Below are 25,458 nucleotides of genomic sequence, written 5' to 3' on the forward strand. Positions count from 1 at the left end.
GCAAACACCCACTTGTTATTCATTTTGAAGGAATTGGTGGTAGCAATAAATCAGGATATAAACAGCAACGTGCAGCCAAATAACAGAAACCTGTGCACAGCTTCTGCAGGAGCAGCATGTGAAGACCCACCTCTCATTGAGTTTGGCAAAATTGTTAGTGGCATTAAATCCGAATATGAGGAAAATGACAGAGTGCAATACACATGCGACCCTGGATATGCTTTATCAGGATCAGAATGGGTAACATGCCATGGAAAAGTCTGGATGCCTGGACCACCTCAGTGTTTGGGTAAGGGTAATTTTTTTTGCTGTTTGACTTGGCAACGGTGGACATTTCTCATTCTCTTGCACCATGTACCATATGTACCATTACCATGTACCGTGGTAACTCCCGTGTCCTGCAGCTGTCCGTGACCCTGTTTTGAGTTGCATTGAACGCCTGTGGTAAACAGACAGCAGGAAGAGTCCTGCAGGTGCTCTTGTTTTCACCCATCTGTTTCAGGATGCTCCTTCTTGGAGTCTGACTTTTTTTGGGCCCTGCAGTAGTCTACTGCACATCAACAGTAATCAAGGTTTCATCTCACTTGATCTATGTATGTTATCTAGTGGCTGCGTGGTTACTTAAATTCCCCTAGACAGTGGTATGTGCTGATGCTATAAAAGGCATCTTTTTTGGTGGGAACAATACAGTCATTCTATGTGCATCGCATTACCCAAAGTTTCAAGTTTGCATATCTTTTCAGAAAGACCATGTGGAAGTATTCCAGCAGTGGCCAATGCTGCATTTGAAGGCAGGAGCAAGGAGAAGTATGAGCCTGGTGAAACAGTTCGCTACCAGTGTCATGAAGGATTTCAGGTCACTGGTCCCCCTGAAATTTTTTGCAGAAGGGGAACTTGGTCAACACCACCAATCTGTGAAGGTATAGGTTGTACTTCTAAGTAGTCTATGATCCTTCTTAGTCTTCCAGGAACAGTAGTTAATGTAACGCCAACCGACAGTTTTCTCTCTGTTTTCCTCCAAGTCTCTCGAAGTACTGCCTACATGGTCTTCTGAAGAATTTGTGGCTAGGCCTCTCTTGCAACTAAACTTGGATGGTTTTCTTTCTAATCTTCTTTCAGAGAAGGATAGAAAATGTGGCCCACCTCCAGATATTCAATACGGAGACATCCTTTCCTTCCCATTACCAGAATATGACCATGGTAAAACTGTGAAATACAAATGCCCAAGTTTCTACATCCTGGAAGGACCTGAGCAAATCACCTGCATTAATGGGCTTTGGACAAATCCCCCAGTTTGCTTGGGTAGGTGGAAGCTGGTGCTGAGTGGCCCAGAGCTGTGTGAGCTGCTCGTTGTCTTTTTCTCAGGCCCTGCAGGCCCTGCACTTGTGAAGCAGCGCTTGTGTTGGGGCTGCGACGCTGACAGGGCAGAAGAGCAGCTGGTGCTTCTCCTGTGCAGAAGGAATTTCCTCTGGAGGTCAGCTCGTGTAGCTGCCTCTGCTGCCTGCTGTCCCTCCCTGCCCCCAGTCACCTGCAGATCCACGCGAGTGGTTTTGTCTGAGTGCAAGGAAATCCAGGGCCAGAAGGGAATGAATTTGAGAAGTGCTAGGACAAGGGCAAGGAGAGAACCCAAAAAGACACAGGGAAGTTCATTGCTGAGTGCCCCCACCCCAGGCTGTGCTTCCCCCTTGCCCTGTGAGACTGTCAGAGGGCAAAGGCCTCTCCACAACAGTGTGTAGTGACTCAGCCATCATTGTTTTTCCCTTTTGCCTTCTTAAGAATGTCTTTCCTGTTGGAAAACTCAGAGGGTGAGAGCTCATTGCTGGAAGAGTTTTGTGAAGTACACCTGTAGGCTCAGAGAGGGGAAGAAAACGTATGTGTGGTACATTTGTATGAACTTACCACATCCTTCTCTTGCCTTTACCAAGCGGCTTGTACGGCCTCTGAAGAAGATATGGACAGAAACAATATTGAGCTGAGATGGAGAGGAGAAAGAAAGCTGTACTCAACATCAGGCGATTTTGTTGAATTTGATTGTAAAATAGGACATGTGCAGGACCCAGCATCTTCCCCCTTCAGAGTGCAGTGCATGGATGGGACATTAGAATACCCACGGTGCAAGCCAGGAAGTAAGTCACCTCCACTCTGTCACTGCTTGGCCGCTGCCTTGGTGCATTTTTAGCGCAGAAGCTGGGAAGAAAACCCCTAGCAAGTGTGCCTGGGGAAGAAATAGCGGGGCTCCAAGGTGGGAGAGCACCCTGCAAAGCTGCAGGCCATGAGGGGAGGTTCCCCCAGGAATCCGCCGACTGGCGAACCTGAGCTGGAAAGGCTCCTGGGGAACAGGCTTGCTGGGGCTCATCAGGGTTACTGGTGCTGGGCCTGCCCGGCTGGTTCCAGGCAGGATGGAAGGGCTGGTAAGTTCCCTGCAAGTGGCTTCTCTGAAATCAGAAGGTGCCATGGACTGTGGCAGGGCTGAAGGGAGGGAGACCATTTCCTTGCAGGGTCTCCAAGGCCTGCCACTGCTGTGCTCCCTTTGCACCCGTGGCCTTCCCAGCTCCTCTCTGGTTGTGCCCTGCTCTGGTGTGTGTGGAGGCAGGGGTCAATGCCCATTGCACGCCTTCACAGGCTTCTCCAGCAGGAAACCTGTGCTTGCCTCCTCATACAATTTCCCCAAGCCGCAATTACTGTGACATTGCTGAAGGGTATGAAATGGGCTTTTGCCTTTCATCATCAGCAATGTGCGTTGATACAGGTGGGGACAGATGCAGCAGGGATGCAGCACAGGAGAATAAGTAGTGTCAGTCACTCAGCTGGTACCAACAGCTTCAGAGAGTTGACAACGAGGTCTACAGGCAACTGATGAAAGTACTTTTTCTTGTGGTGGTGGCTGTTCTTTTCTTTTTCTAGTTTTTCTCTAACTTTTTTTTTCTTCCCAAGGGAACTGTAGTTTGAATGAGACAGCTATGGACAGGAACAATATTAAACTAAGACACTCGAGGAGATCTAACATATATCACTCTAAGGAGACTATTTCATTTAAATGCAATTTTTGGTTCCGGGCAGTCTCAAACCCAGAGGATTTTGAGGCACAGTGCCAGGATGGAGTGATTAACTACCCTCGATGTCAATGTAAGTGCTCTGTGTGGAGGGCACAGTGCTCTGTAGAATTGTGGAGAAGAAGGGAGGGTCAGCTTTAGGGGCCTTCACTTAACCCTCTACCAGTTTGTGTCTGTCGTGGGGCTGCTCCTGTTCCAAGGGGCCTGGGGAATCAAACGGAAGCAATGGGAATGCTAGGCAACTTTGCTGTCCACTGCTCTCAAGAAACATGGCTATGTGCCAGCCTTGGTGTTCATTCCTTTTCTACTTCCTCTCTTTACATTGCAGCGTATTTTGGATAAATGGAAAAGGCATGAAGGAACCCAGCTGGAGAAATGAAAGATCCTTTGACCAACCCAGTGATTTGAGCTCAATTTTCCCTGGAGTTTGCTGTTTCATTGTGCTGTGTTTGCAGCTTAGCCAATGTTCTGTGTTGGAATTTGCCTTTCTTTTTTCCCTTTGAATTTTTGGATGATTGCTTTGATATGTTACCATTTTTGTAAAAGTATTTACATTTTATCCATTCAAATGACTGTACTTCCTTCTTACTTCTGTTCTGTATTGATCTCACTGTTATTTTATTAACAGTTGTTTCCTGAAGTAGGCTGGCTTTGGTGGCATACTGAGACGTCAATTAAAGTGTGCAGCTAATTTGCTGATCAGCAAGTAGTGTGTGTGTGGTCTTGTGTGCTCTTAGCTTCTTCTCCGTGTAGTTTCCTGGGAGTTTAGCCTGGTGTCATGGCAGAGATGAGTGTCCTCACAGCCTCATCATGATGTGAAGGCGAGTGCTCTCCTTTTAACAAGGAGACTTGAGCCTCTGTGATATTTGGTGGAGAGAGTTATCAAGTGTGGACATAGGTGAGGAGTGTAGAAGGCACAGAAATAGTCTGAACATCAGTAAAATAAATCTAGAGCATCTGAAACTGAAACTTCTAAATAGAAGTTCACTTACATGCACTTTTATGGTATGAAAATTTTGGACCAAAGTCAGTTGGTATGCTGATGCTTTCAACAGTGTTAATATTATTTTAAAGATCTAATTGCATCTCTCCCTTCCTTGTATTAGAAATAGAGCAGAGCTGTACCTCTCCACCGATGATTAAAAACGGTGTTCTTCTTAGCCCTCTATTTCAGGGAAAAAAAAAACAAAAAACAAGAAAGCAAAACAGAAAAAGTGTGTAAATACTTTACACAGTGACAAAACATAGGGGGGGGGAGAAGCAAGGGATTGCCACAAGGGCTTGCCAAGCATGACAGGTCTGTTTGGATGGATTAATATTCCATAATTATTTCAAAAACTTTTCAAGATACATTAAACAAGTTCTGTTCTTCTTCAGTGGTATACCCTAGCTGCTGTATGTTTGCAAATATTTGTAGAATCCTGACTGTATTTTAATCAAGTTTTCTGAGCTTTACTATTTTTTGGATGGACCTAGCACTGTTTTCTGCAAAGAAGGAAACTGGACAGAACAACCGACTTGCTTAGGTAAGGTTTGTGAGAAAAAAAGTAAAAAATTGTGACATGTAATGTAGAAAGGAAAATCTGGAAAGGACCTCTAGATAATCTTTTATTGATTCCCTCTTCTCTTTCATTAGAGCTAACAGATTTCAGAAACACGAGGCTGAACCATTATCAACTATACCTAGCCCGCTGCTGCTAAGTGTCTTCTGGCCTGTTCTTAGTTCCTCTGTTTTCCTGAGTGAAGAGGTCTAGAACTCAGCTGGCCTCATTATTTTAGAAGGCTTTCTAATTTCTTTATCTTCCACATCCTCCATTCAGTGGATTTCTTCCTGTCTTTCTAAAGATGTTTAGAAGAAATGACTGCAGTCCTTGCCTAAATAGTTTTTTTGGTTAGGGTTAGCAGGTATTGTGACTTGGACTTTCATTTTTAAACTTTCAGCCTTTGTGTTTGTTGTGTCCTTGTATCCACCTCTTAATTCTGGACTTCCTAATTGTTCCATGAAGCTCCCATGTATGCTGCTCAAAACAACCTATACATCTCCCACTAGGAGTTTACAGATGTAGGCAGGAATACTACTTCTGATGACTTACAAGAGTTCTTAGTTTATCCTTCTTTCCTTCCTCTAATGAAATAATTTCTACACCATGCTTTGCACATTTGTTAGAATGTGCAATAGGCAATCTCTCCTTGCATTTCCTTCAGAAAATCATTAATAAGGGCCTCTGTCAAGCACTGATTCTCTTGAGACTTGCAGGAATTTGTTTTTTCAACTGCCCCTTTGTCAGGCTTTATTGAAGTGGAGCAGTGGATTCAAAAGTTAGAGGTTAATTGTCGGACAGAAAGCTAGGTTACCCAATTTGATCCTGGCACTAAGAAGTCTGTCAGAAAGCAACCGAAATAATACTGACCTTGAAGTACCTGAAAAAGCCTAAAGAAAACCACAAACTTCATGAAGAAAAAAAAAAAAAGCCAATAAAAAAAAGGAAAATGTCTAAATACTTTATAAATTGACAAAACATGGGGGGAAGGAGGGAAGAAGCAAATGAATTGTCAAAACACTTTGTTAAGTTAATAGCTTAAATTTCCTGTTTCTTCTGTTCTGTTCTTCTTCAGTGGTATATCCTGGCTGCTGTATGTTTGCAAATATTTGTAGAATCCCGATTCTATCTGAAGTGTGATTTCTGAGCTTATTATTTTTGCATGTTCTATTTGTTACTTCAGACTATTTCTTTATTTCTGCTTTCTTTCTAAATGTGCTTTTAGTTCTATTTCTTGCATGATTCCAAACTATTTATAATTACTGATTTAGATTTCTCTTTTTCAACTCCTGCAACAGGCAGTTAAGAAATCTCTTCATAGAATCATAGAATATCTGAGTTGGAAAGGACGCACAAGGATCATCAAGTCCAACGCCTGAGTTACTAAAGGATCACCCAGAAAAATCAGATCATGTATCTGGGAGCATTGTCCAAAGTTGATTGCTTTTATTGAACTATGCTTTTATTTCCTAGATTTGTGCATTCTTAATGTAACTGCTCTAAACAATAACAACCTAGAGTTAAAATGGAGACAGGAAGAATTAATGTTCCTACATGGTGACCTCATAGACTTTGAATGTAAAGAGGGATATGATTTTCCCCAGACTACCCTTCCATCTCCTGGGAGGACGCAGTGTAACCATGGGAGACTGAAATACCCAAAATGTGTTGTTAAAGGTAAAGCAATATTTTGTTGCTTGTTCTTTTGAATTCATCAGTGTCAGACCTCTTTGGAAACATTTGTTCCAGGAAAATAAGTGTGAACTTCAGGAAATTTCATCGGAAAGGTATGTTGTTTATCTGGTATTAAAAGGTGCATGAATGCTGCTTCATATTTCAAGATGACTGCAGTCAACTTTCAGAAATGGGTGTTCAGTGGCACAGTTGGCTGTGAGCCAATCATGGGAGGGAAGGGGGAAGTGATATGTGGCATGAGGACTGGGAAAGCAACAGAACAATGCAATGTTGACACACTATGTGTGGAAATTTTAGGAAGTAGTAGTTCTTTGAGGCTTATAATGCTAAACTTGAGAATGCATAACAATATGGAGAATCTGAGCAAGGGACAAGAAAAGGAGAAAGCATTTTAAGAGAATGTCTGTAAAGGATGAAACTATTTAAAATATAGAAATATGTGAGTTCCACTCAGTAGTTAATTATTAATCTTAAATGAAAAGTGAAGCAAACAGTTTTATTTGCTATTTGAGAACATTCCAACTATTCAAATGATCTGCTGTAACTACTTTGTAGGATTGCTTTGACACTTGCACGTTTATACTCCTGGGACTCTGGCCTGTGAGAATGTTGCACGGCTGCAGATCCAATGAAAATTCAGGAAGACAGAACATGCTTGCCTCATGTCAATTTTGTAAAATAAACACACAATTCCTGGATTCTATTATTCAGTCAGTTCTCATGGGCCTTGGATGATTACAGTGTAGTAATTTCCATGGCTTGGACAGAACAGGAGGATAGTATTTTCTACTCTGACCTTTCTGTTCCACAGTACATGCAGAACTAAGACCCTGCTCCACCAATCCTTTGTCAAAGCGACACCTTGGCCCCATGAGAACAGCCTCTCCAGCCCATTGTCAGGTGCTGGATTCTGGCTGCTCCTGCACGTAGTGGGCTCAGGCTCCTCCACGGTGTTGGACATCTGTACATGGAGTTCCTCTTCCTCTGTGCTATTGTTTCCACTGTAGGCTGTCAGCATAAGCTGCTAGAGACCTTTCTAATCACATAGACTCTAACCACTTGGTTTTATCTGTGTGTGTGTCCAGTTAAAGATTGTCACCAGAATCTCTACAACCCTCTGGTCTCCCCACCCCAGTGTACTACAGAAATCGTGACACTGGTCGCTGGCAAATGTCAAAGAGCAAATTTGTCCACTGCAGCCTTGCTACCCTGCTTGTAGCAGGTTCATCTTTTCAGAGCTGGGTAAATACAGCCATGTTCTCTCTTTCCTGAGCCACACCTTCAAGCAGTCTTCAGCCCGTGGCATCAGTGCAGCAGGCTGATCTTGCTGAGCATCCTCCTGTAGCAAGTCAAAGCCAAAGGGATCAAACACATCCTCTGCTAGGAACAGTCGTCTTCTACTTGGGTGTGGAGATCAGATCTTTTAAATCTGCCTATATTTTCTCAGGCAAAAATAAGAAAACATGATCCTGCATAGGCAGAACGCTTGTGCTTTTCTTGTTTTGTAAAAAAAAAAAAAATCCTATCTACATGCCTTATAATGAAATGATGCAAGCATATTAGAGCTGACTGGAAATGGCTGCTGGATCAACAGTTGCTGTTTTAAGAAGGTAATTCAGTGTTTTCCAGGAACCGAGCTACAAATGATGCCTGAAGTTAATGATCTATTCACTGGCAGGAATGGTGGCAGATAACAGAGCAGAGACAGGAGTGGCCTGTTCTCCTGGGTGACCATGGTGCCAGTTAAAAGCGGACCGCAGGAGCAGGGCCTCTTGGTGCAATACTAAACACAAAATCTCCTGAGTGGAGAGCCTCGTCTTTGTGAAGCACGGGAGGATAAGAAGGTGAGGAAGTGAGACAGAGCTGGCCCACGGTGGTATCTGAAAAGCTTTGTCATATGCTGTTTGTGGGGTTCTTTGCTTCATATGGCCTTTGAGAAGGGCAGCTGGGATGGGGCTTTGAGCATCCTGGTCTGCTGGGAGGTGTCCCCGCCCATGGCAGGGGCTTGTAACTGGGTGATCTTTAAGGTCGCTTCCAACCCAAAGCATTCTGTGGTATGGAAAAACTCCAGGACTCCATAAGCAACAATGCTTAGGGTCATGTTGGGCTAGTAATTCAAGTATTAGACTAGTATTAACGTAGTACGTGTTAGTGTATTCATTAGGCTGTTAAGGTTTCACTAAGGCTGTTGATAAATTCTTGGCTCCACATATATGGTAGTTTCTGCCCATAAGAAAATTTTACGTGATGACACTGGAAAAACGAGATGTGTGCTATATTGTGCATTATAAACACACTGAGTCTTTGCTGATGGGTTTCATGTGTGCTGTGTCAAGTTCAGTCTGAAAGGTTTTGTGAGAAATTACTGAAGAATTTTTGCAACAATTGCTTGTTTAATATCTGTGCAGAATGACTACTGTGTCGCAAGAAAATTAGGGGAGGAGTTTGCAAGGGCAACCCTCGGAAAGGTGGGAGTTGAATACAAGTATATGCAATTTGGAGTAGAGGAAACAGCAACTCTTTTGCAGAGGACATCTTTAATTTCTAAAACGTGGAAATGACCCTTCTGAGCCTCACAACAGGGTTTCTGCTGTGGATGTGTTGTGCTACACATAAAGGTAAGTCTTTAAATGGAAATTCACGCTTTAAGTGATGTGTAGTGACCAGTGACTACCAAGAATAAGGAACTGAAAAATAAATTATTTGTCACTTTTAATGGAACCTGTTTCAGAAGTTCTGAATGAGAATTATATTTTAGAATGTCATATTTGAGAATATTATTTTATCTGAGTTCTCTTCTTTGCTTTGTGCCTGAATTTAATGGCTCACATAGCGAACCTGACTTATAACTAGACATAACCCCCTCAACATACTTACCTATAAATTCCTTGGTATTTCAGTTGAGCTGCTGTTATTGCTGTTATTCAGTTCAGTGCAGAATTCTTATTTGATTTTAAAATATTGCACAACTCTAAGGTTATTTTGTTATTCCAGTAAGTTCTATGATGAATGCAGCCTGAAGAAAGTCTTCACTGAAGACTTCTTTACTAAAATGACTGGTTTTAAACTCTATAATTGATCCATTATATAGTCTTCAGAATATCAAAACTCTTCTCCCTCCACACAGGCACATCTTAGAAGTGCTTTAGGAGATTTATTAGTACAGTCTATTCCCAAATGCAGGCATGTATGTTATCTGAATATTATTCAACTCCTGTGTAGCACCATTCTTTGACGGTCTGATTACTCTGCAGTATCTATCAGATGAGAAGAATTTTTCTTATATTTTCTGGTGGAAGGGTATGCAAACACCCACTTGTCATTCATTTTGAAGGAATTGGTGGTAGCAATAAATCAGGATATTAACAGCAACGTGCAGCCAAATAACAGAAACCTGTGCACAGCTTCTGCAGGAGCAGCATGTGAAGACCCACCTCTCATTGAGTTTGGCAAAATTGTTAGTGGCATTAAATCCGAATATGAGGAAAATGACAGAGTGCAATACACATGCGACCCTGGATATGCTTTATCAGGATCAGAATGGGTAACATGCCATGGAAAAGTCTGGATGCCTGGACCACCTCAGTGTTTGGGTAAGGGTAATTTTTTTTGCTGTTTGACTTGGCAACGGTGGACATTTCTCATTCTCTTGCACCATGTACCACTACGAAACAGCAACTGGGAGCCAAAATGTGCTACCCCAAAGACTGTTCTCTTGCCATTGGTGTTCACGCCTCATTGCTTTCTCTATGCAGAACTGTAGTAGCTGTGACCCATGCAAGCAGAAATCACAGGGGTGATGACAGTAAAGAGTTTGTGTATAACATAGGCACCCTGCAGGGAAAGTCCTTTTCCATATCAGTTGAGAACAGTGGATAAGTTGGAAGGTTTGAGCAAAAAATTGAAGTCTGTAACTGCCATGGTCTTGCACAGTCCTGTGGGGAAAGCCTTGTTGAGCCACCTCTGCACAAGCACAACCCCTTGGGAGGACATGATCTATGCATGTGGAAAGGGAGGCTGAGAGCTTTCTGTTCTTCATCTCCTGCACCTATGGCTGAGGGATCCTTTGCCTAGAAAGGGAAGAAGGTTAGAAGGTGGGCTTTGGATTTCCTAACTCCTCCTGAATGGTAGCTCCCTTGTCCTGCAGCAGTCCGTGTCCCTGTTTTGAGTTGCATTGAACGTCTGTGGTAAACAGACAGCAGGAAGAGTCCTGCAGGTGCTCCCGTTTTCACCCATCTGTTTCAGGATGCTTCTTCTTGGAGTCTTACTTTTTTGGACCCTGCAGTAGTCTACTGCACGTCAACAGTAATCAAGGTTTCATCTCACTTGATCTATGTATGTTATCTAGTGGCTGCGTGGTTAGTTAAATTCCCCTAGACAATGGTATGTGCTGATGCTATAAAAGGCATCTTTTTTGGTGGGAACAATACAGTCATTCTATGTGCATCGCATTACCCAAAGTTTCAAGTTTGCATATCTTTTCAGAAAGACCATGTGGAAGTATTCCAGCAGTGGCCAATGCTGCATTTGAAGGCAGGAGCAAGGAGAAGTATGAGCCTGGTGAAACAGTTCGCTACCAGTGTCATGAAGGATTTCAGGTCACTGGTCCCCCTGAAATTTTTTGCAGAAGGGGAACTTGGTCAACACCACCAATCTGTGAAGGTATAGGTTGTACTTCTAAGTAGTCTATGATCCTTCTTAGTCTTCCAGGAACAGTAATTAATATAATGCCAACCAATATGTGCAAGTGAGTCAGACCAGTAGGGCTGATCATTGAGTTGCTTTTAATAGATTGCTACAACACCTGTTTTCCTGGTGCCTGAGAAGCACCAAGGAGGACTGATCAGCAAAGAAATCTTTTCCCCTTCTGGACTGAAGCCAGTAGCCACAGCTTCACTCACTGCTTAGATCAAGCAGTCAGAGGATTATGGAGGAAAGGGTGCTGGCTGCAAAGAGTGACATAGCTGGTAGCCTTACATATCTCACTTTCTTATCATTAGAATTTTCACTCTTTTAAAGTTACCTTCGAATAGTAAATAAACCACTTTGTTTTCCAGTGCTTTGGCACACAATGCTGAATGGCATCAGCCTGCACATTCATCTGGTCTCTGCAGCTCCTTTTCTCTTTTTAAGTCACTTCAAGCAAAAATAAATAAGTAAATAAAGAATTGCCTTGTGAAGCATTGCAGAATAAAACCCATAGTATCTTCCTTTCCTACTTGTAGAAAATGACCTACCATATGCAAATCATCTGTCCTCATCAGGAATAATGGTGCTTCTGAATGCGCTATTCTCTGATAGCCATATTCCTGTCCTATGATTCTTAAACGCACCTCTCTTTTCAGATGTTCGCTGTGGACCCCCACCTGAAATTCCCAATGCTCGTATTATCAGCAATCAACAGCAGAGGTATCTGCCTGGTGCCAAGGTGCATTATGAATGTGAAAGTAATTCACAAATTATGGGTGTAAATTATGTCATTTGTTCAGATGGACACTGGACAAAAGTGCCAAGTTGCAGAGGTAGGAATTTGTGCTTTCATTATGGCTGTTCACTTCATTTGGATTACCTTAATACTAGAAAAAAACCTTTGGATTACCTTAATACTAGAAAGACATTACCTTTTATAGTTTCGTTTTCTTTGTGTACTGCAGCTTTGTACCTGTGGTGGTTTTACTCAGGTGGGCAGCCGAGCTCCACCACAACCGCTCTTTCAATCCCCCTCTCCTCAAAGAGGAAGGGGGAGAAAATACAACACAGAGAACTCGAGGTTTGAGATGAGAAAGGTTTAATTAAAGGGAAAGGGAATGGGGAGGAAAAAAAAGAAACAAAAGGAACAATCAGTCTGCACGGAAGCACAGAGAGAGGGAAAAAAAATTATTCTCTACTTCCCATCAGCGAGCGGTGTTCGGCCACTTCCTGGGAAGCAGGACCTCAAAACGTGTAGTGGTTGTTCAGGAGGAACAGCCCTTCCCCCATGAGAGCTCCCCCTTTTATTGCTGAGTGTGACATCAGGTGTTATGGAATATATCTTTGTTTGGTTTAGGTCAGCTGCCCTGGCAATGTCCCCTCCCAATCACTTGCCCACCCCCAGCCTGCTGGCTCCTGGGGGCTTGGAAGGAGTCCTGATGCTGTGCCAGCACTACGCAGCAGTAGACACAACACTGGAGTGATATCAGTGCTGTTCCAGCTACGAGTGCAGAGTACAGCACTGTGTGGGCTGCTGCAGAGAAACCGTGACTCCAGCTCAGACAGACCCAACACAGTACCCACTACTGCTGTCTTGCACAGAACTTTAATTCAGCTTAATGCTTCTAGAAACACTATGGGTATTTTCATCAAGAACAAAAATATCTTGAAGAAAAAAGGCCTAGAGTATGCTGACTTGCTATTCTTCTCTGCGATACAAGTAATTTCCAGACTACACCATTTTACTGACCTTCACTAGAAAGATGTGTAAGGGCTCCTCTGTTGTGTTCAGGGCTGTCAGAGAGTATCGGAATGGCAGAAGCACTAGAGGAGAGAAACAGGAGCTCTTCTCTGAGGCTCCACTATGACAGAGATCCCAGCCGAGCCTCAGGAACTAAAACATGCAGATCGGCTGGGTTCTGCAATGGCAAGAAGGTTCCTCTGAAGAGGAGCTGTGCCATCCTCCTAGTCCCTGCCCAAATCTGTGGCTGGGGGCTGAACAAGTGCAACGTGGCAGTCATACACCTCCATGGTGTCAACTTTACTTACCTGTCCCATGAGTAGTACAGGCTGATAATGTCTTCCAGAGCTCTGCAGTTCAGCAGAGAGCCAGCTTGGCTGCTACATCTGTGATTCTGAGAAGCGCTCGGGTTCTCAGCAGAGGACCATGGCCTTGTAAGGAGGCTTTTTGTGGCATAGGGTGTAGTTACAGAAATGTTGCCTTTTTCTAGAAGCTCTCACTGTCCCTGTCATCTCCTGAGAATCTGGAAGGTGTTCTGCTGCCATTAAGTGTCATTCCTGGGGTTCACAGTGTTTAGAAACACTCATGGTCAAGGAAAAAAGAGGGGGAAAGGAATCAAGTCACATTGGTAAGGCAATATTGTCTCTTGCACTTAAGAACATCATCTGGGGAGTAACAAGATGATTCTCTTAACTGTAGTTTGTGTAGGGGAACACGTGAGTGCCTACAAACTGAGTGGAGAAATTTCTCTTTTCAGATGTGACGTGTGAACCTCCTCCAGAAATTGCTGGTGGAAAAGTTCAAGGTGTTAAAAAGCCAAGGTATTTGCCTGGGGAGACAGCTCACTATCAGTGCTGGCAAGGTTTTCAGATGACGGGGGCTTCCACAGTAACATGCCAGAATGGGACCTGGACAGGGCGGCCCCAGTGCAAAGGTGAGTTCTCTCTCTCTCCATGCAGTAGACTGTCAGTGAAGACTGCCCTCAAGCTAGCTCAGTGGCATTAAGGTCTCCAAATTTAAATCTCAGGACTGTGAGCAAGTGCAACAGTATCTGTCAGACTCAGGAAAAAGAGATTTTCCGTGGTATCCCTCCATTTGTGTGGGCAGGATGTGTTTAATGGAAGTCTACCAGATGGCTTCACTCAAGGGGTGCCACATCTGGAAAAGCACCCTGAGGCTGAGAGCAACTGCTGGCCAGCTCTGATTTTGAGACTGCAACCTTTCAGTTCTGCAAATCTACTTTCTGAGAATGCCTCATGTGAGGAGAGTGAGAAATTGTGCTGTCTGTGCTGGAGAACAGTGCTCACAGCTCTCCTGCTCACTGACATCCAGGAAATGCAAGTGGAGCATTGCCTTTGTGAATGTCGTAAATTACCTGTGGGCCGTAGCTGATGGGTGAGTTAACAGCTGGTACCACGTTGGTGCCTAGGATTTCATGAGCACATTGAATAATCTCATTTGATTTCATGAGGCATGTGCAAGGTTTCAGCAAATGAAAAAATGAAGCATTTGGTGTCAAAGTGACAGTTTTCTCTCTGCTTTCCTTAAAGTCTCCTGAAGTACTGCCTACAAGGTCTTTTGAAGAATTTGTGACTAGGCCTCTGTTGCAGCTGAACTCAGATGGCTTTCTTTCGAACAGTTATTGGTCTTCCAGGGGAAGGTGGAAAATGCGGCCCACCTCCAGATATTGAAAATGGAGACATCCTTTCCTTCCAGTTGAAACAATACCCCCAAGGTGCAATGCTGAAATACAAATGTGCAAGTTTCTACATCCTGAAAGGACCTGAGCAAATCACCTGCACTGACGGGCAGTGGACAAATCCCCCAGTTTGCTTGGGTAGGTGGAAGCTGGTGCTGCGTGGCCCAGAGCTGTGTGAGCTGCTCGTTGTCTTTCTCTCAGGCCCTGCAGGCCCTGCACTTGTGAAGCAGCGCTTGTGCTGGGGCTGTGACGCTGACAGGGCAGAAGAGCAGCTGGTGCTTCTCCTGTGCAGAAGGAATTTCCTCTGGAGGTCAGCTCGTGTAGCTGCCTCTGCTGCCTGCTCTCCCTCCCTGCCCCCAGTCACCTGCAGATCCAGAAGGGTGGTTTGGTCTGAGTGCAAGGAAATCCAGGGCCATGGGGGAATGAATTTGAGAAGTGCTGGGATGAGGGCAAGGAGAGATCCCAAAAAAGACACAGGGAAGTTCATTGCTGCCTTTTTGGTGCCCCCACCCCTTGCCCTGTGAGACTGTCCGGGGGAAAAGGCCTCTCCACAGCGGTGTGTGGCGACTCAGCCGTCATTGTTTTTCCCTTTTGCCTTCTTAAGAATGTCTTTCCTGTTGGAAAACTCAGAGGGTGAGAACTCATTCCTGGAAGAGTTTTGTGAAGTACAGCTGTAAGATCAGAGAGGAGAAGAAAATGCATGTGTGGTGCATCTGTATGAACTTATCACATCCTTCTCTTACCTTTTCCAAGCGGCTTGTACGGCCTCCGAAGAAGATATGGACAGAAACAATATTGAGCTGAGATGGAGAGGAGAAAGAAAGCTGTACTCAACATCAGGCGATTTTATTGAATTTGATTGTAAAATAGGATACGTGCAGGACCCAGCATCTTCCCCCTTCAGAGTGCAGTGCATGGACGGGACATTAGAATACCCACGGTGCAAGCCAGGAAGTAAGTCACCTCCACTCTGTCACTGCTTGGCCGCTGCCTTGGTGCATTTTTAGTGCAGAAGCTGAGGGGAAAGCCCCTAGCAAGTGTGCCTGGGGAAAAAATAATGGGGCTCCAAGGTGGGAGAGCACCCTGATTTGATTTTATGTGGCATGTGCTAGGTTTCAGCACATGAACAAATGCAGTGTCATTTGACTCGGACACTGCCCAGCTGGCAGGTGAATGGGGTGCAGACATACCAGATGAATTAAGACCGGGCTCCCTGTTGTGGTTGCTGAGCACAGTGCCAAGTGCAAAGAGCAGCATTACTGGTGCCAGTGACCCAGTGCAGGATCTTCTCAAAGCAACGCCCGTTAGAATGCCAGGCTTCAGAGCAGGGTGGTGCTTCAACAGGTATAAAAATCCAAGAAGCTGCAGGGCCCGACTTTTAAAAGTGAGTAAGAAATCAGGCATGATGCATTCATGCTGGCTTGTGCAGTCTCCTCGGTGGCTGTAAGTGCTCCACAGAGGCAAAAAGCTATCTCATTAGGAACCAAAATGGTATAGCCCAGTGACATTTTTTCTGGTTTGCAAACTGATCCACTCTTGTGGATCCACCCTGTTCAGGCAGCACAGGGAGCGGGGGAGAGTCAGGCTCTTCTGCAGCAAGAGCTGTGCCAAAAACACTACCCCATTACGTAGGACCAGTGCAAGTCCTGCAGAAAGATGCAAACACTCCAGCAAGGAAAAATGGATGAAGTGGTAGTTGTGAGTCCTGGCAGGAGATGAATGAGAAGCTTTTCCATTTACCAGGCATTTGGTGTCAAGGTGACAGTTTTCTCTCTGCTTTCCTTAAAGTCTCCTGAAGTACTGCCTACAAGGTCTTTTGAAGAATTTGTGACTAGGCCTCTGTTGCAGCTGAACTCAGATGGCTTTCTTTCGAACAGTTATTGGTCTTCCAGGGGAAGGTGGAAAATGCGGCCCACCTCCAGATATTGAAAATGGAGACATCCTTTCCTTCCAGTTGAAACAATACCCCCAAGGTGTAACGCTGAAATACAAATGTGCAAGTTTCTACATCCTGAAAGGACCTGAGCAAATCACCTGCATTGATGGGCAGTGGACAAATCCCCCAGTTTGTTTGGGTAGGTGGAAGCTGGTGCTGCGTGGCCCAGAGCTGTGTGAGCTGCTCGTTGTCTTTTTCTCAGGCCCTGTGTGCGCTGCACTTGTGAAGCAGCGCTTGTGCTGGGGCTGCAATGCTGACAGGGCAGAAGAGGGTGAGGGCTCATTGCTGGAAGAGTTTTGTGATGTAAAGTACACCTGCAGGCTCAGAGAGGAGAAGAAAACGTATGTGTGGTACATTTGTATGAACTTATCACATCCTTCTCTTGCCTTTACCAAGCGGCTTGTACGGCTTCTGAAGACGATATGGACAGAAACAACATTGAGCTGAGATGGAGAGGAGAAAGAAAGCTGTACTCAACATCAGGCGATTTTGTTGAATTTGATTGTAAAATAGGATACGTGCAGGACCCAGCATCTTCCCCCTTCAGAGTGCAGTGCATGGATGGGACATTAGAATACCCACGGTGCAAGCCAGGAAGTAAGTCACCTCCACTCTGTCACTGCTTGGCCGCTGCCTTGGTGCATTTTTAGTGCAGAAGCTGAGGGGGAAGCCCCTAGCAAGTGTGCCTGGGGAAAAAATAATGGGCTCGCTGGGGCTCATCAGGGTTACTGGTGCTGGGCCTGCCCATCTGCTTCCAGGCAGGACGGAAGGGCTGGTAAGTTCCCTTCAAGTGGCTTCTCTGAAGTCAGAAGGTGCCATTTCCCTGACTGAAGAGAGGGAGACCATTTCCTTGCAGGCTCTCCCAGGCCTGCCTGTTCAGGCAGGGCTTTGTCCCAGAGAGCTTCTCTCCCGCTTCTCTCTTGCAGCCACAGCTGTGCTCCCTTTGCACCCGTGGCCTTCCCAGCTCCTCTCTGGTTGTGCCCTGCTCTGGTGTGTGTGGAGGCAGGGGTCAATGCCCATTGCACGCCTTCACAGGCTTCTCCAGCAGGAAACCTGTGCTTGCCTCCTCCTCCAATTTCCCCAAGCCGCAATTACTGTGACATTGCTGAAGGGTATGAAATGGGCTTTTGCCTTTCATCATCGGCACTGTTAGGTGATACAAGAGGGGACAGATGCAGCAAGGATGCAGCACAGGAGAATAAGTAGTGTCAGTCACTCAGCTGGTACCAAGAGCTTCAGAGGATCAGTTGGCATTACGAGGTCTACAGGCAAATTATGAAAGTACTTTCTCTTGTGGTGGTGGCTGTTCTTTTATTTTTCTATTTTTTTCTCTTATTTTTTTTTTCTTCCCAAGGGAACTGTAGTTTGAGTGAGGTGGCTATGAAGAGGAACAATATAAAACTAAGACACTCGACGAGAAGATCTAACATATATCGCTCTAAGGAGACTATTTCATTTACATGCTATTTTCCCTACCGGGAAGTCTCAAACCCAGAGGATTTTGAGGCACAGTGCCAGGATGGAGTGATTAACTACCCCCGATGTCAACGTAAGTGCTCTGTGTGGAGGGTGCAGTGCTCTGTAGAATTGTGGAGAAGAAGGGAGGGTCAGCTTTAGGGGCCTTCACTTAACCCTCTACCAGTTTGTGACTGTCATGGGGCTCCTCCTGTTCCAAGGGGCCTGGGGAATCAAACGGAAGCAATGGGTATGCTAGGCAACTTTGCTGTCCACTGCCCTCAAGAAACATGGCTATGTGCCAGCCTTGGTGTTCATTCCTTTTCTACTCCCTCTCTTCCTCACTGCAGGGGCTTTTCGATAAATGGAAAGGGCATGAAGGAACCCAGCTGGAGAAATGAACAATCCGTGGATCAACCCAGTGATTTGAGCACAATTTTCCCTGGAGTTTGCTGTTTCATTGTGCCATGTTTGCAGCTTAGCCAATGTTCTGTGTTGGAATTTGCTTTTTCTTTTTTTTTTTTCCTTAGAATTTTTGTATGGCTGTTTTTACACTTAACTATTTTTGTAAAAGTATTTACATTTTATCCATTCAAATGACTGTACTTCCTTCTTACTCTAGTTCTCTGTTGATCTCAGTGTTATTTTATTAACATTTGCATCCTGAAGCAGGCTGGCTTTGGTAGTATACTGAGACATGAATTAAAGTGTGCAGCTAATTTGCTGATCAGCAAGTAGTGTGTGTGTGGTCTTGTGTGCTCCTAGCTTCTTCTCCATGTGCTTTCCTGGGAGTTTAGCCTGGTGTCATGGCAGAGATGAGTGTCCTCACAGCCTCATCATGATGTGAAGGCAAGTGCTCTCCTTTAAACAACTCAGGGAAGTCTGTGGATCATAGACCCCAATTCTTATGCATGACTTGAGCCTCTGTGATATTTGGAGGGGGGAGTTATCAAGTGTGGACATAGGTGAGGAGTGTAGAGGGATTAGAAATATATAAACTTATACACTTTTTTTTTTTTATATTTTTTTGACCAAAGTCTCTTGCATATGCTTCATATAGCAGTAGCTGAGTGAATGTTCTTTGTCTTCTGTGACTGTAAACTACACTTATAAGTCTGTCCCGTATATGTAATTTTATTTCATGTGTTAGCGTTTACCTTCAGTCATTTTGTACCTCTTCTGTTGATAATCTCTGAACATGCAGATTCAAGAGTATTTGGATCCTTTGTTTAGTAATTCACTGATGTTTATGCTGAACTCCATATGGGTTTAACATTTCAAGCAACAAATAAAAGATAATCTCAGCACAGAAAAGCAACCAATCCGTATTGACTGTAAACCTGCAGGAGTCAAGTGTGGACATAAGTGAGGAGTGTAGAAGGCACAGAAATAGTCTGAACATCAGTAAAATAAATCTAGAGCATCTGAAACTGAAACTTCTAAATAGAAGTTCACTTACATGCACTTTTATGGTATGGAAATTTTGGACCAAAGTCAGTTGGTTTGCTGATGTTTCAGTAGTATTAATATTATTTTAAAGATCTAATTGCATCTCTCCCTTCCTTGTATTAGAAATGGAGCAGAGCTGTACCTCTCCACCGGTGATTAAAAATGGTGTTCTTCTTAGCCCCCTATTGCTTAGCTGGTTCTTAAGTAGAATATGGTTGCCAACTTTACCATTTTTTGGATGGACCATTTACTGCAAAGAAGGAAACTGGACAGAACAACCGACTTGCTTATGTAAGGTTTGTGAGGGAATAAAAAAAAAAAAAGTGACATGTAATGTAGAAAGAAAAATCTGGAAAGGACCTCTACATAATCTTGTAATGACTCCCTCTTCTCTTTCATTAGAGCTAACAGATTTCAGAAACACGAGGACATTCTGGACTTCCTAATTGTTCCATGATGCTCCCATGTATGCTGCTCAAAACAACCTATAGATCTCCCACTAGGAGTTTACAAATGTAGGCAGGAATACTACTTCTGATGACTTACAAGAGTTCTTCGTTTATCCTTCTTTCCTTCCTCTAATGAAATGATTTCTACACCATGCTTTTCACATTCGTTAGAATGTGCAATTAGGTAATCTCTCCTTGCCTTTCCTTCAGAAAATCATTAATAAGGGCCTCTGTCAAGCACTGATTCTCTTGAGACTTGCAGAAATTTGTTTTTTCAACTGCCCCTTTGTCAGGCTTTATTAAAGTGGAGCAGTGGATTCAAAAGTTAGAGGTTAATTGTCGGACAGAAAGCTAGGTTACCCAATTTGATCCTGGCACTAAGAAGCCTGTCAGAAAGTAACCAAAATGATACTGACATTGAAGAACCTGAAAAAGCCTAAAGAAAACCACAAACTTCAGGAAGAAAAAAAAAAAAAAAAAAAAAAAAAAAAAAAGATGTCTAAATACTTTATACATCCTGGCTGCTGTATGTTTGCAAATATTTGTAGAATCCCGATTCTATCTGAAGTGTGATTTCTGAGCTTATTATTTTTGCATGTTCTATTTGTTACTTCAGCCTATTTCTTTGCTTCTGCTTTCTTTCTAAATGTGCTTTTAGTTCTATTTCTTGCAAGATTCCAAAACAATTTATAATTACTGATTTAGATTTCTCTTTTTCAACTCCTGCAAAAGGCAGTTAAGAAATCACTTCATAGAATCATAGAATATCCGAGTTGGAAAGGACGCACAAGGACCATCAAGTCCAACACCTGGGTCGCTAAAGGATCACCCAGGAAAATCAGATCATGTATCTGGGAGCATTGTCCAAAGTTGATTGCTTTTATTGAACTAGGCTTTTATTTCGTAGACCCATGCATTCTTAATGCAACTGCTCTAAACAAAAACAACCTAGAGTTAAAGTGAAGACAGGAAGGATTAATGTTCCTACATGGTGACCTCATAGAGTTTGAATGTAAAGAGGGATATGATTTTCCCCAGACTACCCTTCCATCTCCTGGGAGGACGCAGTGTAACCATGGGAGACTGAAATACCCAAAATGTGTTGTTAAAGGTAAAGCAATATTTTGTTGCTTGTCCTTTTGAATTCATCAGTGTCAGACCTCTTTGGAAATGTTTGTTCCAGGAAAATAAGTGTGGACTTCAGGAAATTTCATCAGAAAGGTATGGTGTTTATCTGGTATTAAAAGGTGCATGAATACTGCTTCATATTTCAAGATGACTGCAGTCATCTTTCAGAAATGGGTGTTCAGTGACATAGTTGGCTGTGAGCCAAAGTGGGAGGGAAGTGGGAAAGTGGTTTGTGGCACGAGGACTGGGAAAAAAGAACAACAGAACAATGCAATGTTGACACACTATGTGTGGAAATTTTAGGAAGCAGTAGTTCTTTGAGTCTTATAATGCTAAACTTGAGAATGCATAACAATCTGGAGAACTTGAGCAAGGGACAAGAAAAGGAGAAAGCATTTTAAGAGAATGTCTGTAAGGGATGAAAATATTTAAAATATAGAAATGTGAATTCCACTCAGTAGTTAATTATTAATCTTAAATGAAAAGTGAAGCAAACAGTTTTATTTGCTATTTGAGAACATTCCAACTATTCAAATGATCTGCTGTAACTACTTTGTAGGATTGCTGTGACACTTGCACGTTTATACTCCTGGGACTCTAGCCTATGAGAATGTTGCACGGCTGCAGATCCAATGAAAATTCAGGAAGACAGAACATGCTTGCCTCATGTCAATTTTGTAAAATAAACACAAAAATGCACAGTGATCTCCTGTCACTCTGTGTCTGAGAAGAGTCTCTTTCCCTTTCTCTGTACTCTCCCAACAGGAAGCCAAAAACAGAAGGAAGGTCTCCTCTCAGCTATGTCATCTTAAACATTCAGCAAAGAAAGGGCGTGTTGGTTTGTTTGTGAAAGGCACAATAAGAATAACTATTTTGTGTTTCTGTTAGTGCCTTTCCTCACATAGCAGAGCATTCTAATAGCATCAGAATCGCCATATATCTCAGTTCTGTTGTTTCATGGCAAAGGTGCTAGTTCGGGAGCAGGCAGATGACACGATGATGTTTCTTCACTGAATTTGGCGCGTGCAAATGTTTTCAAGATTGGTCTGGTATTTGTTAACTTTTCTGCTTGCATAACAACCTTGTGTTTATGCAAGATTTCTGCCAACTTCAGCAAAAAGCCATTCGGATGTATTTATAGACTGTCATTTCTGTATTCCGGTTAAGTTCTTGCCTCCTCCTTTGAGGAACTCTGAATGAAGCAAGTGAATATTTGGGAAATATCAGAAGACTCTTCTCCTTAGAGAGCAAACCTAATGGAAAAGGAGGGAAAAGGATTCAAGTCTGTCTCTGGAATATTTCTTGAGAGTAACATTTGAAGCGATTTCCCACGTTTGAAGAGATGGTGGTTTGTTTTCTGAAGTCATGATACAGAATTGCTGGATTTTAGAAGTCAGTCACTTCTGCACGTGCTGTGGAACAGAAAGGTCTGCGTAGAAAATACTATCCTCCTGTTCTGTCCAAGCCATGGAATTTACTATCCTGTAATCATCCAAGGCCCGTGAGAACTAAGACCCCGCTCCACCGATCCTTTGTCAAAGCGACACCTTGGCAGCAGGAGAACAGCCACTCCAGCCCATTTTCAGGTGCTGGATTCTGGCTGCTCCTGCACGTAGTGGGCTCAGACTCCTCCACGGTGTTGGACATCTGTACATGGAGTTCCTCTTCCTCTGTGCTATTGTTTCCACTGTAGGCTGTCAGCATAAGCTGCTAGAGACCTTTCTAATCACTTAGACTCTAACCACTTGGTTTTATCTGTGTGTGTGTCCAGTTAAAGATTGTCACCAGAATCTCTACAACCCTCTGGTCTCCCCACCCCAGTGTACTACAGAAATCGTGACACTGGTCGCTGGCAAATGTCAAAGAGCAAATTTGTCCACTGCAGCCTTGCTACCCTGCTTGTAGCAGGTTCATCTTTTCAGAGCTGGGTAAATACAGCCATGTTCTCTCTTTCCTGAGCCACACCTTCAAGCAGTCTTCAGCCCGTGGCATCAGTGCAGCAGGCTGATCTTGCTGAGCATCCTCCTGTAGCAAGTCAAAGCCAAAGGGATCAAACACATCCTCTGCTAGGAACAGTCGTCTTCTACTTGGGTGTGGAGATCAGATCTTTTAAATCTGCCTATATTTTCTCAGGCAAAAATAAGAAAACATGATCCTGCATAGGCAGAACGCTTGTGCTTTTCTTGTTTTGTAAAAAAAAAAATATCCTATCTACATGCCTTATAATGAAAATGATGCAAGCATATTTGAGCTGACTGGAAATGGCTGCTGGATCAACAGTTGCTGTTTTAGGAAGGTAATTCAGTGTTTTCCAGGAACCGAGCTACAAATGACACCTGAAGTTAATGATCTATTCACTGGCAGGAATGGTGGCAGATAACAGAGCAGAGACAGGAGTGGCCTGTTCTCCTGGGTGACCATGGTGCCAGTTAAAAGCGGACCGCAGGAGCAGGGCCTCTTGGTGCAATACTAAACACAAAATCTCCTGAGTGGAGAGCCCCGTCTTTGTGAAGCACGGGAGGATAAGAAGGTGAGGAAGTGAGACAGAGGTGGCCCACGGTGGTATCTGAAAAGCTTTGTCATATGCTGTTTGTGGGGTTCTTTGCTTCATATGGCCTTTGAGAAGGGCAGCTGGGATGGGGCTTTGAGCATCCTGGTCTACTGGGAGGTGTCCCTGCCCATGGCAGGGGCTTGTAACTGGGTGATCTTTAAGGTTGCTTCCAACCCAAAGCATTCTGTGGTATGGAAAAACTCCAGGACTCCATAAACAACAATGCTTAGGGTCATGTTGGGCTAGTAATTCAAGTATTAGACTAGTATTAACGTAGTACGTGTTAGTGTATTCATTAGGCTGTTAAGGTTTCACTAAGGCTGTTGATAAATTCTTGGCTCCACATATATGGTAGTTTCTGCCCATAAGAAAATTTTACGTGATGACACTGGAAAAACGAGATGTGTGCTATATTGTGCATTATAAACACACTGAGTCTTTGCTGATGGGTTTCATGTGTGCTGTGTCAAGTTCAGTCTGAAAGGTTTTGTGAGAAATTACTGAAGAATTTTTGCAACAATTGCTTGTTTAATATCTGTGCAGAATGACTACTGTGTCGCAAGAAAATTAGGGGAGGAGTTTGCAAGGGCAACGCTCAGAAAGGTGGGAGTTGAATACAAGTATATGCAATTTGGAGTAGAGGAAACAGCAACTCTTTTGCAGAGGACATCTTTAATTTCTAAAACGTGGAAATGACCCTTCTGAGCCTCACAACAGGGTTTCTGCTGTGGATGTGTTGTGCTACACATAAAGGTAAGTCTTTAAATGGAAATTCACGCTTTAAGTGATGTGTAGTGACCAGTGACTACCAAGAATAAGGAACTGAAAAATAAATTATTTGTCACTTTTAGTGGAACCTGTTTCAGAAGTTCTGAATGAGAATTATATTTTAGAATGTCATATTTGAGAATATTATTTTATCTGAGTTCTCTTCTTTGCTTTGTGCCTGAATTTAATGGCTCACATAGCGAACCTGACTTATAACTAGACATAACCCCCTCAACATACTTACCTATAAATTCCTTGGTATTTCAGTTGAGCTGCTGTTATTGCTGTTATTCAGTTCAGTGCAGAATTCCTATTTGATTTTAAAATATTGCACAACTCTAAGGTTATTTTGTTATTCCAGTAAGTTCTATGATGAATGCAGCCTGAAGAAAGTCTTCACTGAAGACTTCTTTACTAAAATGACTGGTTTTAAACTCTATAATTGATCCATTATATAGTCTTCAGAATATCAAAACTCTTCTCCCTCCACACAGGCACATATTAGAAGTGCTTTAGGAGATTTATTAGTACAGTCTATTCCCAAATGCAGGCATGTAGGTTATCTGAATATTATTCAACTCCTGTGTAGCACCATTCTTTGACGGTCTGATTACTCTGCAGTATCTATCAGATGAGAAGAATTTTTCTTATATTTTCTGGTGGAAGGGCATGCAAACACCCACTTGTCATTCATTTTGAAGGAATTGGTGGTAGCAATAAATCAGGATATTAACAGCAGCATGCAGCCAAATAACAGAAACCTGTGCACAGCTTCTGCAGGAGCAGCATGTGAAGACCCACCTCTCATTGAGTTTGGCAAAATTGTTAGTGGCATTAAATCCGAATATGAGGAAAATGACAGAGTGCAATACACATGCGACCCTGGATATGCTTTATCAGGATCAGAATGGGTAACATGCCATGGAAAAGTCTGGATGCCTGGACCACCTCAGTGTTTGGGTAAGGGTAATTTTTTTTGCTGTTTGACTTGGCAACGGTGGACATTTCTCATTCTCTTGCACCATGTACCACTACGAAACAGCAACTGGGAGCCAAAATGTGCTACCCCAAAGACTGTTCTCTTGACATTGGTGTTCACGCCTCATTGCTTTCTCTATGCAGAACTGTAGTAGCTGTGACCCATGCAAGCAGAAATCACAGGGGTGATGACAGTAAAGAGTTTGTGTATAACATAGGCACCCTGCAGGGAAAGTCCTTTTCCATATCAGTTGAGAACAGTGGATAAGTTGGAAGGTTTGAGCAAAAAATTGAAGTCTGTAACTGCCATGGTCTTGCACAGTCCT

The 25,458-nt window shown here is 43.4% G+C and overlaps 2 protein-coding genes across 2 annotated transcripts in view; both read left to right on the forward strand.

Moving 5' to 3' along the window:
- LOC101798333 (complement factor H) overlaps positions 1-18,543 on the forward strand; it is a 32,658-nt gene extending 14,115 nt beyond the window's left edge. The window contains exons 12-22 of the mRNA XM_072041893.1: positions 31-289; positions 744-920; positions 1,120-1,302; positions 1,926-2,126; positions 13,477-13,653; positions 14,359-14,556; positions 15,172-15,372; positions 16,296-16,493; positions 16,751-16,951; positions 17,709-17,903; positions 18,160-18,543. Coding sequence (XP_071897994.1) covers positions 31-289; positions 744-920; positions 1,120-1,302; positions 1,926-2,126; positions 13,477-13,653; positions 14,359-14,556; positions 15,172-15,372; positions 16,296-16,493; positions 16,751-16,951; positions 17,709-17,903; positions 18,160-18,173 — 2,004 coding nt within the window. The 3' untranslated portion in view covers positions 18,174-18,543. The remainder of the gene's footprint in view (positions 1-30; positions 290-743; positions 921-1,119; positions 1,303-1,925; positions 2,127-13,476; positions 13,654-14,358; positions 14,557-15,171; positions 15,373-16,295; positions 16,494-16,750; positions 16,952-17,708; positions 17,904-18,159) is intronic.
- Positions 18,544-23,225: 4,682 nt separating this feature from the next.
- The window catches only part of LOC101803713 (complement factor H), a 56,773-nt gene continuing 54,540 nt past the window's right edge, over positions 23,226-25,458 (forward strand). Inside the window, exons 1-3 of the mRNA XM_072041894.1 lie at positions 23,226-23,365; positions 23,930-24,139; positions 24,926-25,114. Coding sequence (XP_071897995.1) covers positions 24,079-24,139; positions 24,926-25,114 — 250 coding nt within the window. The 5' untranslated portion in view covers positions 23,226-23,365; positions 23,930-24,078. The remainder of the gene's footprint in view (positions 23,366-23,929; positions 24,140-24,925; positions 25,115-25,458) is intronic.

The sequence above is a fragment of the Anas platyrhynchos genome, chromosome 8 (genome assembly GCF_047663525.1).
Source record: "Anas platyrhynchos isolate ZD024472 breed Pekin duck chromosome 8, IASCAAS_PekinDuck_T2T, whole genome shotgun sequence".
NCBI classification, from domain to species: Eukaryota; Metazoa; Chordata; class Aves; order Anseriformes; family Anatidae; genus Anas; species Anas platyrhynchos.